Genomic DNA, 18,332 nt, shown 5'->3' on the forward strand with positions numbered 1-18,332 from the left:
AAAAAAAAAACGAATTGAATTTACAATATTTTCGAAAACATGTTTGGGATTGGTTGGTGACTCAAAATGGTTAGCGTCCACTTAGATTTTTGGATCTGACATTGGTTACTAACTTCATCCCATGGGTAGGCTATTATTCAATATTATATTATTGCTCTATAAACACAATGTAATATAAAACTTAAAACTATACTAATATGTACTTAAGTTTCTTACTTTTATACATCTACATAATTATTATGCTGTATTGATATTATGGAATGATTATGGAGTAACTTATAACTGGTCAAAGTTTGTTTGGTCTGACAGCGTTTAGACGTAACCCACCAGAAACGCAATTTTTTAATTTTTTTATTCAGATACAAGTTTGCCCTTGACTGCAATCTCACCTGGTGGTAGGTGATGATGCAATGGAAGGGCTATGGAAGTTACAAATGCCAAAATTAAAATGGTTGGAAATACAAACACTCATAGTTTGAGCAAGGTGTTTTTAAATATTTAGGGATTAAGAGTCCCTTAAATTTGAAGATGGGTTTTAAGATATTAATGGGTTGTACTCTTAAAATTTAAAAGACCCTTATTTATATATTTCTATAGTTTAATTTAGTTTATAGGTAGGTATAGTTTTTAAAGCAAACTTATCGTTCCATTATCACTATCTAACAACAATAACCTATTTAGTGGTAACACCGACATGCAAGTAAGGACTCCTTTGAACGTATCCGATCGTAGCTTAGTACTGAAGAATGAGGCCTCCTGGTCCAAATAAATGTGAACTCCAATACTATTGTTCGTAGTTCCCGACAAACGAATCAGCAAAGCAAACTCATATTTCATTATCACTACCTAATAACAGTAAGCTATTTAGCGGTAACACCGACATATAAGTAAGGACTCCTTTGAACAAGTCCGATCGTAGCTTGGTACTGTATAACGAGGCCTCCTGGTCCAAAGAAGAGTGGACTCCAATACTATTGTTTGAAGTTCCCGGCAATAGAATCAGCAAAGCAAACTTATAGTTCCATTATCACTACCTAATAACAGTAACCTATTTAGCGGTAACACTGACATACAAGTAAGGACTCCTTTGAACGTATCCGATCGTAGCTTAGTACTGGAGAACGAGGCCTCCTGGTCCAAGGACGTGTGAACTCCAATACGATTGTTCGTAGTTCCCGATATTAGTTCGTTGTAATACACGGACAGGCAGTGGACGGGCTCGGTGCTGCCTCTGTGTAAAATAATGTAATAGAAGAAAACATTAGTTGAAGCAACAGATCTTTGACGCTGTGGTAACTATTACAATAAATTTAAAATACATAGACTGCTAAAATCTTAACCATTCCTTTTGGCTTTGCCGTATACGGCTAATAAAAAAGTCTTGACTCATCAACGCGTAGCCTTGGATTTAGAAAGTTGAAATTGGCAGTTTCCTTTTATAATGGAGACAAAGAACACTGAATATTGGAAATTTTTAACTGAAACTTAAGTATAAGCAAAGTCGAAGTGCGCTCTATAGATATCAACCTCAGATCTAAAAAGCTGAAATTTTTCATAGAGTTTCCCTTTATTATAACGTAAACGAGGGAAAAGGCTCGATTTTTAGAAGTTCCCACGGGAGCAAAGCCACAGGCACTTTAATTCAGAAAGAATACATTAAAAATACTCACTTGAGATGCGCAATCAGTTCTCCATCGTCAACATTCCATAAAGCGGTCACCTGATCCAGGCCTGAGCTCAGAACTCTGTGGTCGTCCACTGCCGCTAGCCGTAATACCTGCGCAAAAAAAATTTTTTTTTTAAAGAATATTAGCCATGTTAAATGACTAATATTCCCCTTTCCTCTCCAACTAAGCGTCAGGCTTGTGCTAGGAGTAGGTACGATAATAGTGCAACGGGCGGGGTTTGAACCGTCGACCTTTCGGTTTTCAATCCACTCCTTCACCGGTTGAGCTATTGAGGCTCTAAATTTTCTTTTATTGTTTATTGTGAGATTGGCTTGCGCTTGATGACAGTCGTGCCTGAGAAAAACAGCAATGATGAGGTCTCGGTTAGAGAGCGCTTCTAGAAGCTAGAGCTTCGCTCGGAGGGCATTTCACACCTTAGCGGCAAAATTTCAAAAAGCGAGAAAGAGATTTTCGCATTACAATACTAAAACACCCAGAATTTTATTTTTTTTAAAGAATATTAGTCATTTTAATCATGACTAACATCCCCCTTTCCCCTCCAACTAAGCGTTAAGCTTGTGTTAGGACTTAGGAGTGGGTACGACAATAGTGTAACAGGTGGGGTTTGAATCGCCGACCTTTCGGATTTCAGTCCGCTCCTATAACCGTTGCTATTGACTACTAAGCGAGATTGTTAGTAAGACTACTAAGCGAGAAAGAGAATTTCAAAAGTATGAATGTTCTTTTGACCGAATTTCGGCCACGGCAGGCTATTTCAACAGATAGTTGCCAAGTACATAAGAGTATTCGTTTCGAGTTTATCCACGTTCCTCCACTCCATCCCTCTAATGACGTTGCTCCACTCACCACCTACAGAAACATCTCAATAGGTACCTCTCCATCGTGCGCCTTCCAGACGGCCTTGGGAGCGCCGGAGCGTGTGTCCAAGGCCGCCAGCAGGCCGCTGGAGAGCCCCACGCAGATCCACGCGCCGCCCGGACTCACGCACATACACCGAATGAACGACGTTCCCCCGCTCACCACCTACAGAAACATCTCAATAGGTACCTCTCCATCGTGCGCCTTCCAGACGGCCTTGGGAGCGCCGGAGCGTGTGTCCAAGGCCGCCAGCAGGCCGCTGGAGAGCCCCACGCAGATCCACGCGCCGCCCGGACTCACGCACATACACCGAATGAACGACGTTCCCCCGCTCACCACCTACAGAATTAAAATAACACTGATATGGTAAGGCGTTGATTCCAGTCTCATATCAAATGTAATGCTTCAGCTTTGGTTCATCATACACATAAAGTTAGTTAACTGCAACTCTTTGATAAATTCGGCAATGAGCTTTTCACTTCAGCTAAAACGAAAAAAAATTGAACTCAATCAGTTTGTGTAAATGTGTGTTTGTGACAAGGCTGTGGTTTGGATGCCTTCGGATTATTATTTAGCTTGCAAGAAACATAAATCTTGGAATCATGTAGGTAAGTGACTAGACCATTCTATCCTAATTTGGACTTGAGAATAGTTTTTGATTTCATGCATAAACTCATTCTACCGTATCATATTAGATACCTTAAGCTCGTGCGAAGAATTCGGCGCCCGCGCATCTATGATCCTCAGCGTAGCGTCAGTGGTAGCGGCGACGATCGCGCAAGACGGGCCGGGCAATGTGCGCACTATGCTTACAGGCGCCTTCATGTTGTCTAACTACAAAAATATTTTAGCTATATTAATAGAAAACAACAGAATCTGTAAATAATAACACGTGGACAAGAAAAAGTAATCTAGAACAAAATACTACATTTAACTCAAAAAATTTATATTTAACCAATTTCAGAGCAACAAATGTTCAAACAAAAAGGTACAGAGTGCATCTCTTTAAACGCTAAATCGTTCGGCAATGGGGTTTTAAAACCTTATAACCTTACTAGCTGACGCCTGCGACTTCGTCCGCGGGTATTTCAAAATCCCGTGGGAACTCTTTGATTCTCCGGGATTAAATGTAGCCTATGCCACTCTCTGGGTCTTAAACTATACCCATGCAAAAAATCACATCGATCGCGTGCTCTGTTGCGACGTGATTAAAGGAAAAACCAACTAACGAACACACTTTTGCATTTATAATATGGGTAGATATACTTACTTGTGACACCACACTCTCCATGAAAGGATCCCAGATGTGAACTACAGAGTCAGTGGAGACGGCCAAACGAAGCGACTCCAAGAACGTCAGAGATAACACGCCTTTCTTGTGCCCCGTGTATGTCCAGTTGCATTGTGTGGTTGCGTTGCCATCGCCCTTAGAAAAGATGATTCACTATTAGAATATACTATGACAGTCGTTAAACTATGTAACTAATGATTTTGACATGATTTTAGTTTAGCATTTTGTTTTAACGCACAGTTATGCAGATTGTAGCTTCTTACACAGGCACATATTTATGTATTTGAAGTTCTGAGTAAATATGATCAATTTACCACTAAAATCTGATCAATAACAGGCTGGATTGCATTTTCAAATGATGTGAAATATTAACTTTATTAACAACAATAGATAACGTCTTTATAGTAGTATTTATAGCTGCACAGTTGACTAACAGGCATGAGCACTGAATACTGTATTTTAAATTGAAAATAAGAATTATGCTAGGATTTTTTTGTTTAGTAAATTAATGTTAAAGATTGTAATTTATTGGCAAAATACCACATCATTCGCTAAAAACCTCGTATTTAAAACCTTAATCGTTTACCTGATTCCTCAAAGACCATAGTTTAACAGTCTTATCCTTGGAGCCGCTCATGAAACTGTTCTCATTGTCAAGACAGTGTATGGACTTGACACAGTGGGTATGTCCTGCGAAGGTCTGCAGTTTTATCTGCTTGAGGTTAAACCGCGTTTGCTTGTCCGCACGGCCGATCTCGTGCTCCCAGTAAATGAGCCAATCGCCGCGGAGATGTCTAGAGAAGAGACATAATGGGGCAAGTTTAGTTTTGCAAGGAAGATCAGTGAGAAAATTTCTTGTTACTACATTTCTATTTTCAAAAAACAAAGCTAGAAAGGTAGCTTTGTCAAATTCAGGCAGTTTGTTAGGAAAAAAATGACCTAAATCAGAGGCGTTCGTTGTATCAGCATTGTCTCATAAAATAAAAATAAAATTTGTTGACAAGCTATCGACTTACTGTCGACGGTCTGCAGTTTGATATTGCAATAATTAGGTAGTTTTAGTTTTGCAGGAAAGAAATTCAACTGGAAAATATTCTAGTATAGTTACTACTAATGTTTAATTCTGTATAAACATTGTGTGTACAATAAAGTTTCCTAAATAAATATAATAAAAAATTGCATTTTAATGCATCTCCAGCTTTGTCAAAGCGACAATTTATCAGGACAAAAATTATCAAAACCAAGGGTGTTCATACTATCAAGGGTCTCCTATAAACAACAAAGCGATCAACTTTTTCGACTCATATCAGGATACCTACAGCAAGTTACCCACAACGCCGAATGCAACAATGCAGTCATTAGTAAAAAAATGGCGATCAGATCTGGCACTACTTACCGATCGCTCTTAATGCCAGCGTCCATCTTATACGCCACAACGTCAAAGCCGTCCACCTGTCCGCCGCTGCCCAAACAAGCGTCACTCGACACATCTATCCTGTTGCCAACTAAGGTGACGTTGGAACCAAAGCTATTGGAGTTCGACAAATGGTCGACCGCCGGGTCAGGTTTAGACGGAATGATGTCTATAGTTCGTCTGTTGAGAGGTTCATCGCTTAGGGACGATTGGAAACGCTTGTCTTGACGCGTTATGTGGAGCGGTGAGCTGGAATAAATTTGTTTATTAGATTATTCAAATTTTGACAACCTCTCTGGTTCAGTGATGAGCTTTGTGGTCTTAAAAGCAGGATTCCTAACAACGGCAATTTGGTAATTTATAATTTCTATATTGTCTCTGGTCTGGTCTGGTCGGAGGCTTGAGAACTACTAGAAAACTCATGCCACCAAGCGATTTAGCGTGCCGTGTAGAAAACGATAATATTACTTGCGGCAACCGTGAGGGAAAACAATGTGAGGTGATTCTCCGTTATGTTCTCAAAGATGTATGAATGTCTGCCAAATATCCACACTGGGCCAGCATGTCGTAGTATGGCCTAAGCCCTTCTCACTTTGAGGAGAACCGGAGGAATAGCGAGCCGCGATGGGTTGATCGTGGGATGATGTTAAAACTTACCTGATCATATGCGTCTGTCTGTACTTGGAACAGAGTGATCGTATAGTTTCGCTGTTCTTCAGGCACCGCTCCAGTGTGTCGGTGCCGATGAACTTAGCGAAGGTCGTGTAAGACTGGTACGCTAGCTCGGCGTCGAATACCATCAGAAGTTCCTCTTGCACCTGTCGATACACTTTTTACTAATAACTTCAATTTTTCGACAAACTAGTGGAATTTTGGTATTCCCACAGGATAGCGAATAAAGAGGATTTATATTTTCACCGAGTATAGCCGGGAGCGTTGCTAGGTAGAGTTGTAGTGAATAAAAAACGAAAATTAAACAAAAAATTACACTATGACTGCCGCCAAAGAAATCACGCATCACATTTTGACGTACTCGATGCTACCGACTTGTATTGTCCAAAATTTTACCGGGAAAAATCCAATAATATTTTTATTTCCAATCAACTTTTGGTTGTGACATCTCACACACGCACGCACGCTAACACACACACATATAAGCACGCTTGCACGTACGCAAGGCACTTTTATAATACGAAATAGCACACTAACAATTTATTTTAGTTTTATAATATATTTATCTTTCAAAGTATGTAAATAAATTAAGACAAGGATAATGGCTTTGAAAATTTTAAACTATAAAATTAACTTACGGTCAATGTAGTGACGTCACATCGGTCGTTAAAAGATGGCGGCGTGCAAGCTAGTTCGGGCAAATCGGACCGCACAACTCTACCGTCCTTTATCGCCCATTCTGCCGTGCTGCCGTCACGACAAATTTCTAAAAATCCCTCTAATTTTGAATCCGCGGAATCCTGCTCGGAAGACTGAAAAGGGAAGGTAGTTTTGAAAAACTTTTTTAAAAATACATTTTAAGTTTTTGTTAACTCTCAATATACCTTGTCGACATTATTTTCGTCTTGTTTGGGCCAGTTATCTGTTTTACCCGTTGCTTTGTCGAAAGCTAAGAAAAATCTGAAAGAAAAGACTTAAGTTAATAATCATAATAGTCATAAAAACATATTTTTAGTGTTAAAGGTACCACTTTTATAAGTTACGCCGATATACCTGCACAGTAACGTTATTTTCGAATGGCACGAAAATATCTCAGCCAATCATAGCACGCGTCCGTCCGCTATTGGTTGTTGCCTACGCGCCATGTTTTGCACGTCCGAATCACGTAACACGTGCACAAGTATCTCGTTCGTAATATTGTTTTTGTGTTTATAATCTTAACGTCAAACAATAAAGTCTGTATTTCATTGGTATTTTAATAAAGAGAGTTTTATTAAGCGGAGAGTCTTTAATGCTAATACCTTTAATAGAATCTCCTCATACCTTTGTAGAGCGGGCACACACAAGTGTTTCCTGGTCATCTCGGGCCCGATCCGCACCGCTACCACGTGCAGCGCGTCTAGCAGCTTACGAGCGAGCGCACACCGCGCGGGCGCGCCGCTCGGGTACGCGCACCGCGTTGTTGACGCTAAGCGAAGCGCCGGTTGGAGGATTGTTTTCAGAAATGTGTCCTTAAAAAGAATTCATATAATTTAGTGCACTGATCTTTTTTCATTCCATTACAAGTTAGTCCTTGACAGCGACCTCACGGTGGACGCGGGCTAATTTGTAAGGAGTTATGGCAATTTTATTAAACCCCATACCCCTTATTGGTTTCTACACGGCATCCAACGGAACGCTAATCACTTCGCGGCGCGGTTTTGCCGGTAAGGTGTTAACTAGCAAGAAGAGCCAGAGGCAGAAGCCAGCTAAGCAGAAGAGCAGACTGGACACAATTTGGAAATCACAAACTCCCAAATTGCCCCTGCCGGGACCCCGACCCCGGGATCTCCCACTTATAAGACGCAGCGCTCAGCACTGTCAGGGAGGTCTTTAAAAGTGAATCTAAAACAACACGCGAACAAAGTGTTTACTAGGACAGGGGTTGTCATGCCTATTCGTACGTTCTTACCAACTTTTTAACATTGTATACCTATAACTGTTACAATATGTAGATTACATATTGTCCAGCATGGACTTCCGCAAAGTAACGCCTGCTTCTATACAACAAGAATAACCTACCTGCAATTGCTCCATAACTTTGGCATCGGACATAAAAGGCAGGAGGTATTTGATTAGCTGCAAGCACGCCACCACCCCGCCCTCCAGCGGCGCGGACAAGCGACGTCGACACGACGCTATTAGCTCGCCCATGTGTGGGAGATATTGGAATATTATTAGCTGCTCGCCGTACATCGCTGGAAACGAGACTATAGTTTACAAAGTCAGGCAACTAAATACTAGAAATTAGACTTCAGTTTATGGAGTCAACTAAAAACAAGTTTAAGATCCATTGAATATCCCGAAATGAGTGTTTAGAGTTACATAACACAATTTTGACACTATGAATGCCTTCACATATCGATCTAAATGTGGAGCTTCTAGAAAAAACTAACTTCGTATGTCCATGTAGAAATTATCACTAGAATTAGGTTTAGCTGTCAATTTAGACCTTTACCAAATGTCCAAAGCCTAAGAAAAGGCAAGTTCTGTTTACTCAAAAATGTAGACAAATATACTATTCTGACAATAAAACCATTAAGACTGACTTCATCAATTGATTTGGAGATTTGGCGAATTCCAAACAGTTTGAAGAAAATTTTAAACTTTTGAGAAAATTAAAACTATTTTGTGGACATACGAGATTCACAAGGCGCAAATCAAATAAATGAATTCAAAGAGGAGAAGGTAAGGAAATACGTATCCAATACAAAGTTAAAATTACTTACCTACAATAGAAGTGAGGCATTTGATAACCTTCATAGCGTTTTTGTCGCCCACTACTTTGCTGTTCACTATAGATATCTCATCGAATTCGTCGTTTTCATCCCCCTCCCATGGCGCTAAATTTTCTTTCCCAATATAACACAGAGTTAGCATCTTCAGCAAATTCCTTGTGATGTATCTACATGTTAGCACCGGCCCCAATCTATGAGCCAACCAAATCAGGCTTTCAGAACTCATATCCGATATTTTATAACCACTTTTATCGTTACACGGTTGTTCAAGATCTTCTTCCTTTATTTGGAACTCAACTGTTTTGTTTTCTGCATTTCTTCCTAGATCTAAACTTTTAATTTGTCGTATAGGTTCCCCATTCTTTGATTCAGCAACATTGCCCTCTGAATTTGACACTTCGTGAGCGAAATGGAAGTAGCTGGTAAACATGGGTTTCGGTATATCGATAGTTGGTGACATCGCTTTATTAGAATCAGGTAATACGTCTTGATTCTCGTCTTTTATGATAACTACACTAGTTTCTTTCGAGTTTGGTGATGAACAGTTTGTGAAGAATCTTGAGTTTCCAGGAGATATATAATCTGCAGCCGGAGAAGGAGTTTGTAAAGTATTAGAGTCCTTGATCATAGTGTTTGAATCCACTGATCCTGACGGTGATTTGCTTCGGCTACTGCAACTAGGATTTCTATCTTTATCGTTTTCGAAATGAAATAACTCATTTTCACTTCTGTTATCCTGGTCCTTATCTTTCAATACTTCATTAACTTCTGACATACTTTTATCAATGTTTGGCGTTACGACATGTTCGGAACCGTAAGAGGTGTCCGGTGAAAAGATATCAGATGTTGACGTTAAGGCATTTTTAAGATTATCGTCAGAATATCTCGGTTTCTTGTTTAGTATTGCCCGGTTGTGACATAAATGACCAGGAGATCCACTTTCTGAAGTCGCATCTTTGTAACCACCAACAGCTTCTACCAAATGTTGGGTGAAATTGTCTAAGAAACATTGAAGACCCAATCTGACCATCAATTGAAGAAGAAATATGTGATGGTAAAGTTTGACATACTTCTGTTTATTAGCTAACCCTGCGTTGGTTATTGCGTCAACATCGGTCAATTTATGCTCTGATTTGTCATAAACATAATCGTCATCTTCGTAGAGATTTAATATGTGCCTCAAAAGTTTATTATTTGTCTCAGCAGGCCCCAGCACTTTGCTTATTGTATCAAACAAGTGCCAAGCGGCTAGAACCGATGTGTCCTTATTTTCTAGTAGTTTAATGTAATGTTGCAAGAATATATCAAGGATATTAAACTGATTATCGTTAGTGACTTGATTTAATAGCACTCCCAAATGGGTGATACACGCCTGTATCTTTCCTTCGGCTATTTTTTGTGTGAAATACAGCTTAGTTTTGTCGACGTTTTGGTATTTCTCGCACTGAGTCCCGTCACATTCGTAAGTGTACAAAATGTGCAACTCGTTTCCAGTAAGATCGTATTCATGTAAAGTACCTAAAAGGTTGTATAAAAGGTTAAAACTTTGAGGGAACGGTATTAAATGCTGCATTATTAATGGTTGCAATAACTGGGACGGAGTGGGCGGTGGTAATCCCTTGTCGGTAACAATTATTCTTTTCCTGGAATCTTCTGTGTTGAGAGATAATTCATTGTTAGAACTCAGACTGGGCGGTTTAACGTTTAGAAGAAGGCACGCGATATAGCTCGCACATTTTGGCATGGAATTAATGTTATACTTCAGTATAGTGCGACAGCTATTGTATCTTTCTACAAAATTTTCGTTAGCTAATCTTAATGGACGCATGTAGGTGTGAAGGAATATTTCAACGATAAGGCACCCAATCACTAACATGTCCTGTCGTCTACTTTCAGTGACGAACTGTTTGTAAATGGCTGCATCTGTCGTGTATCTAGGATTAAACATTCTGTTCTTTCGCTCCTTTAACACAGTTTCTAAATTATTGTCCTGGCTGATTTTTTTCAAATACCCCTGATCGTAGGACGCTAAAAACATGTGATTAGTGAAAGCGGTCTCTTCAACCACATCTTTGGAACGGGTAGTTTCATTTTCCTTTGATTCTTGTTGGACGGGACATAGATTTAAAGTAACGTTAACTTTATGTTTCGCGTTATCTTCGGCGCTGCTGAAGAAGCATTTTGTTCGGAAATTGTCCAAAGTCTCCAAAGCCTGTATTGTGGCTGCAGGGTTGTATTCCTTGGGTAAGTATATCACTCCTTTGCCGAGTTCTGATCGTTGTACTCTGTAATGCCTTGAGTGGGAGGATGCCCTACTTTCGATGCTGGAAACATCTTCCTCTTGGCTCTTACATAGAGATCGAGCTCTGGTGCTGCTTTTGTGTCGACGCGTTCTTTGGGACGGGACGTGTAATCTAGATATATGTTGGGGAAGACTGCTGGACTCTTCTTCTTCATCAGATATTTCATCCGAGCTTTCGCGAACATACTTTTCTAAAAATTGAAAAAAAATTGTTTTATTGGTTATTGTTTTATTTACCGATTCAGATAAATTCAATATCATCTACAAAAATAAAGTATTGTTTTATTTTCTCAAAAATCATTTTTTCGTACATGGTGCCCAGATGGTTGAAAACTTTTCTAAGGAAGTACAAAAAAGGGGGAGGCTTTTTAATAATATGAAGGGGTTGGGATGCTAAAGTGGAAATTGGCAGGGCACATAGTTCGAAAAACCGATAGACATTGGATACCAATAGCGACCTCAATCGGAAATCGCAGCGTTAGCGACCCTCCACTAGATGGATAGACAACATCAAACGACTCACAGGGAGCCACTGGATTCAGACAGCGCAGAATCGTCGCGTGTGAAATCCCTACGACCTATGTCCATGTCCAGCAGTGGGCGTCCCTCGGTTGAAGTTTATGATGATGAAAAGGTGTTTAGGGCATTAATAGAACAGAGGCATTTCGAACCATTGGCATTTGACGATCCAAGAGTACTTGCATAAGTTTAATTAAAGATATTTTGATTAATTTGGGCTATGCATGGGTTCCTGTATACCCTGCATCACCGTCTCCGATCCATTGTGATCGCCTCCACTTCATAATTCCTCGTCAAAACCTGTGACCGCCAGATACAGCAGCACTTTTCTGACTGGAATTGAAGTAGTATCCTCTGGGTATACGATGTGTTTCCTAGGTGGATGCTACATTTATGCATTAGAGCGGGGCAAAAGCAGACTATATGCATCGGAGTCTCGACAGACTCATGGCACAGTCTGCAGATGTCTGTGCCCTGGACCCTAAGAATACTTACTGGCATCTCTAGGGGCAGTCCACCGCAGTCTGGGAGGTGCGGGCGGCGGCAAACGCATGCGTCTCGGCGGGTGCGGTGCGGTCAGCAACTGTACGGTCGCTCCCCGTCTAGTATGAGTGTGGCCGTCTACCAGAGATAGGCAGACGTTCTTTGCTTTCACTGCCGCTGAACCAGAGAGCCTACGATATATAGACTAAGTAAAATACTTGATTTTTTTTTATCTTACTTTGTTCTTAACCCCCAACCCAAAAAAAGGGGTTTTATAAGTTTGACGTGTGTATCTGTGTATCTGTCTGTGGCATCGTAGCTCCTAAACTAATGAAACGAGTTTAATTTTTTTTTTTTTTGTTTGAAAGGTAGCTTGATCGAGAGTGTTCTTAGCTATAATCCAAGAAAATCGGTTCAGCCGTTTGAAAGTTATCAGCTCTTTTCTAGTTACTGAAACCTTCACTTGCGGGGGTGTTATAAATTTTTAATTTACACTTGTATATAGTAAAATTGTTTTTCTGTCGATCGGCATTGCTACTACTGTACTATATTCATATACGTATTATTTATGAACTTAAAATTTTCTCCTCTTTCATTTGATATCACACTGAATAGGAAAGAAACAAATCGTCTCCACTTTTTTGGATGTAATGAAAGATGGTCATACTGATATTGTTCATATTTTCCGCGGAAGTGGGAGAAAACTTACTTGTAACCAAACGTGATATCAATCCAATGGTGAAGATTCTCTGACACATAAGTGCTTTCTAGAGCCTCTCTGTGCTTCGTTATAAAGTCCTCCACGCAAGTCGCCCAGGACGGAATACCTAAATCCTGAAATACATTACAGAAGTGGATATTTTCAAAGTTGCCCGTTTGAAATACCTAATACCAACCCTACATTTGCACTGGCAAATAGGTATAATATGATGTGCATGTGTATATAAATGCAATATAAATGTGTTTCTCCTTGAAGCTATACAAATGAGATAGGGGCTATCGAGTATCGAATGTCAAACACGGTGCTACAAGCGTATCAACTTCGTTTACGATAAAAACTGGTCTTCTAATTGGAATTATTATTCACGCTTCAGTAATAGGTACCTTGGGCCTATGCTCGGAATCTTTCAAGTTTTTTGTGTAAAAACGACTTTACTCAGGGATCCTATTTAGATTAAATTGTAAAGGACCCGTTTACGTGATTTTCTAAAATTGATATAGGAAACACGCGAGATGATCTCATGAAAACTTCTGGTTCCAACACAATATTAATCCTCAATCGTGATGCTGCAGGGCCCATCTAAATTGTTGGACCTGCCTAAGATGTTGTAGGTATATATAGTATGCATTGTAGGTACCAAGTACCGACCGAAGTCCCAACTCCTTAACCCTGGGAACTGTACTCATAAGCCGTGAGACTTTGGAAATTTTTGCGCGCTTATAAATTAGATTATTAGTACAGAATATTTCTCCGATAGTTTCATACGGAATACCACATTTTTTAAAGCGGATAACTAATTCGGCGCATGCATCGAAGGCTGTCTAGCGAAACGGTGGTTTCACGGAATTTGTTTAAATATCCGCAATTAGTTAGTTACCGTTAACATTACGGAAATAATTGGAAAATATAATGAGGTAGCCAGCTCAAAAGTATCAAAATCGTATGTAATAAAAGTAAATCGATAAAAGTGTGTAGGCCACGATTCAGTCTTAATCGAATGCTATGACTCATGCGCCACATTACGGTAAGTATGCCAGAAACCTTCACACAAGTGTCGACAATAGCTGTACCAAAATAACCAGAGTTAACTCAATTTGACCCAGAGTGCGCGAGCGCATCGGTAATGAACAAACAAACACAAACATTAATTTTTATAATAGTATGTATGGCTCAAAGATATATAATATCTTTGAGCAAAGCTCAAAAAAAAAACGCGAAGACAAATTCGTACGCTTGTGTGTGACACGCATGCGCATAATTGGATAGAGTAGGTACATAGATAAATATGTACTGGCGCGGTGTTTACGCACTGTAGGTAACATGACACCTACGAACATGCTTCAGAATATGGCTATAAGTATAGTATGAATATTGAATATGGATGAAATGAATTCAATATTTATCGATAGAGTCGTAGTATCAAAACTGCACTTACAGGCAAATCTTCGTGTATACTTTTGAACACAGTGGGGTCGGTATAGAACTCTGGCACACACTCGTCTGGCGTCCACTCCTGCATGCGCTGTATTGATGCAGGGTACTCTGCTGGCACCCATTTGTTGCGCACGTATTTACAGAGGGTGTCCTTTGGAGTCCTGCAAAAAATACCTTTAGAAAATGATCCAAGAATGACTTTTTTATCAAAATAGGTGTACATACAATTTTATACTGCGATAGATATCTCGCAAGCCGCGTCCAAACAGTGCACGCGGATACCCACACACTACGGACACATCCCATAATAATTTGTTCGCTTAATGGCCGATTCACACCAATTGCGTATGCAGTACGTACACGTGACACGTGCGTAGCGACGCGCGTGAACCCATAGACGTAACTGCACGCATTACGTCTACGTGAACGTTCACGCCAGGCAAGCGGTATGCCATGTTTCATGCAGTTCCATACATTACAACGTAATGGTACGCGCTACGTGTACGCTTACGCGGCCTGTGTGAACTAGCCATAAAAGTTCATTCCTTACCTGCGTGCTAAGTAAACGTAACAAGTGATGTCAGATAATGCGTCCGTAACGTGATGCGGGATCTGGCCGTTAGTACTCGTGACGTCATAAGTCATGTCCAGCTGACGATCGCCTTTGTTCAGACGATACTTCGACTTGGTTAAATCTCGCCAATTGCGACCTGCGGAAATGTTATATCTTGAGTCTGCTTATTATTTTAGTCTAAACCCAATACAGGAGTAAGAAAAAGAAAGAGATTCGAGTATCTAATCACACTAATATTATAAAGGAGATTATGAACATGATAACTGCAAGTACTACATTGTGCTTTTGTAAGAAATAATTATACAACTTCGAACATTACTGTATTGTGTGTGTTGCAAAAGCGAATATTTCTCTGTTCACTACTGCACTATTGTAGCGTAATACCTACTCAAAATCGAATTCGAAATCGTTCCAAATTCAAAATTCTGAGGTTGGCCATACTCCAACAAAAATGTGAGTTTTAGGTGGCTTTTGAAATTCTACACTGACGAAAATTTAATTGGTGTGGATGCAGCTTGATCAATGGGTTAAACTATTGCTTGAAGAAAATAAATACAAATTATGTACCTACTTAAATGTTGATAGTGGAAATCAAATGTTTGTACAAGAAATGTCTGCTGAGATGTAAATTATATAGATATTGATAATGATGTTTACAGTAGATATAGGAAACTAACCAACCTGACCGGCTTCAAATATAGGATGTTGCATGAACATATTTTATTTAAAAATGCTCTTTTTCTAACAATAATTCAATTTTTACAACTGTATGTTGCATTGTTAAATGCATTGTTAGCACAATTTTACTGTCATAAAATCACCAACAATATTATAAATGCAAAAGTTGATTTATACTTAAATTATGCTGCTATGGAGCACCAAATCTGTGATGCTTTGCATGGAGATATATATATGGAGATAGATATGGAGACATAGCCTGCTTTTTATCCCAGGAAATCAAGGAGTTCCCACAGGATTAATAAAGACACACAGATAAAGTCAACTAATAAGAAGTAATCTTACCACATCTGGAACTGAAATCAGTGACCCATGGAACCATAAAATGTGACTGAGGATCATGGGCGGATCTACCAGCAAGGACATTCAAATGCAGCAAATAATCCAAGTTAGATATCCTCCCTTTCACCCAGAGCATACATAACTTCTCTAGTTGTACTGCATCACTGCGCCAACACCATTCCTCCCCTCTTTCAGGTGTATTCTGACTGTTGATTGGTTGATTTTGATTCGTACTCTGTTTACTGCGATTCTGTTCACATATCAATGACGGATCCAGACAGTGTATGTTGTTTACTATCGGTGGTACTATTTGCAACCACAAATCCTCCGACAAATATATATCACGGAGAGTTAAAGTTCCCAAACTAAGTCCTCGGTCACACAAAGCTTTAGACACATTCAACAATTGATAAACAATGAGTAAACCTCTAGCATAAGTCTTATCTATTAAATGTGGACTGAAGTTAAGGCAATCTAATAAATTATTCTCGTAATGTCCCCTGTACACTACAAAATAGTTATTGTCGCTCTCTAAAACGTACATAGCTGCTAATAAATTGACATGGGTATCATATGACTTAGACACCTGCTTGCCAGTAACATCTTTGTACTCAGTAAATTTGCCATCAGACCTTATTCTAATTATATTACAGCCATACAATCTTATTAGAACTTCTGTTAACAGCTGATCATGTTCTAAAAGGTTCACTATGGTACTTTCCTTGTTGCTATCATTTTGACAGTATTTCTTATAAGACTCCTTCCATAAGTTTCGTTGATTGCTTTGTGATACATACTGTAGTAATTGCGAGAACGTAAGAGGCGTCTCTGCATTCGTTTCATTTAACTTATATCGAGGCAAAGGTAAAACTTTCGATGTCTTTTTATCTAGTACCTAAAACAAATACTGTAAATAAATACTAGTTACTGTAAAAAATATGTAATAATATACCGTTGGGACGCCGTCATACCCTTATAAATATCTTTTTCCACGGATAAGGTACACTTTCACCTGGTTGCAAAGTAAAATCCAAGTTATTCACACAGTTATCAATTTCAACGTTTTTCAACCACTTTCTTAGCCAAGTATTGTGGACGACGACCGCGAATACTGTCGGTGATGAAGTCACAAAAATATTTTTACTGTTTATATTTAGTTCTTTAGATATTTTATCCATTTCTCGTTTTGGTTTCTTTGTTTTGTTTTATTTAGAGTCGAGGTTACTTTTTGGACATGACATTTTTAGTGACAGATCGATCTGATAATGTTGTCAACATTTAATTTTTTCTCCCTTCTAATCTGTATTTTCTTAAATTCAGAATATTTTTCATTAAATAAATAACTGTCCAATTATAGATTGAAGTATTTATGAAAAGCTGGAATATTCAGTTTTATACTGTAGTATAAAACATTTGACGATCTTTAGAATATTCGTGATATTTGGAAAACAAGTACACAAAGCAAAACAAATCGGTAAGCAGGCAACACAACGAAGCATTATGTGTGTGCATAACTCGTTTACTTATTATTTTACACCTATCTCTCTTTAATGAATTGTCGGTCTCTTTTCACCATACCTACTTGCAATAATTACAAATTACATATTTCGCTGATTTCCCCACAGCAGGCACTAGGTAGTATTGCCGCTTACCCACGCTGATAGAATCCGATCGTCGAAGCACAATAATGTCAGAGTAAAATGGCCTTAAACCACCTTGAGATAACGTCTAAAATTCACGACTTTAATTAGCAGTTTTCACTTGCAGTGCTAGCTGTAGATATGTGGACGAATTTAAGCTTTAAAACAAGACAGTTAAGGTCTATTCATCACTGAAATGTTTCGAACCCACAAAACGATAAATTATGCGGTGTAGGTATACCTATAGATTACAGAATGGCAATATCAAGTTGATGTCCCATTTTTTAAATCTACCCTACCTATTTTATAAATTATTGTCAAATAGAACTTGAGCACGCGGATTAATAAATCCTAGTAGTGAATTCATTTATGGTGTATTGTGTTATTTTTCACACTGAATAACTACTGAACTTCTCACCACCATGGAACATTTATTTATCTTTGTTTAAAAAGCAGAGATTGTTATTTAAGCGGAATATTTCGATAACCGAAATCGATGATATCGGTAAGTAAACAAATATAACCTACTCGTATTGAAATTATGTTTATGGTTTTACTTATGTGCATTTAGTATTTTCTAAATGTTAGCGTAATGTTTTTAGTCCATTTAATACTTTTAATCAGACGCATTATAATTTATAACAATGTAACCAATATACTAAATACTAGTTGATGCCCGCGACTTCATTCCCGTGTATATAGGTTATTAAAAATCCCGTGGAACTCATTAATTTTCCGGGATAAAAAGTAACCTATGTATTAATCCAGGATATAATCATTTACAGATGAATACCGTGCGCTTGTGGGTCTGTCACTACGGAGAAACGGGGCATGTAGACAATTGTTGAACTGGGCCCAAACCATCAGCTTATAAGATGGAGTCACATCACCACCAAGAAATCGTTGCAATGCATAGCGTGGATTCCTTTTTAAAAATTT

At 38.9% G+C, this 18,332-nt stretch overlaps 1 protein-coding gene across 1 annotated transcript; it reads right to left on the reverse strand.

Moving 5' to 3' along the window:
- On the reverse strand, positions 1 to 16,977 carry LOC123871875 (WD repeat-containing protein 81). Its single transcript, XM_045915874.1, has 19 exons — positions 16,725 to 16,977; positions 15,757 to 16,648; positions 14,710 to 14,869; positions 14,161 to 14,320; positions 12,714 to 12,838; positions 12,017 to 12,195; positions 8,692 to 11,193; positions 7,985 to 8,160; positions 7,247 to 7,434; positions 6,808 to 6,883; positions 6,562 to 6,735; positions 5,909 to 6,069; positions 5,234 to 5,500; positions 4,424 to 4,631; positions 3,817 to 3,972; positions 3,246 to 3,380; positions 2,736 to 2,885; positions 1,671 to 1,777; positions 1 to 1,231 (listed from the first exon to the last, which is right to left on the reverse strand). Exons 1-19 carry the CDS (start codon positions 16,929 to 16,931, stop codon positions 1,000 to 1,002), a joined length of 6,255 nt encoding a protein of 2,084 aa, XP_045771830.1. The 5' UTR covers positions 16,932 to 16,977; the 3' UTR covers positions 1 to 999.
- Between the last annotated feature and the right edge of the window lie 1,355 nt (positions 16,978 to 18,332).

The sequence above is a fragment of the Maniola jurtina genome, chromosome 14 (genome assembly GCF_905333055.1).
Source record: "Maniola jurtina chromosome 14, ilManJurt1.1, whole genome shotgun sequence".
In the NCBI taxonomy this organism is placed as follows: domain Eukaryota; kingdom Metazoa; phylum Arthropoda; class Insecta; order Lepidoptera; family Nymphalidae; genus Maniola; species Maniola jurtina.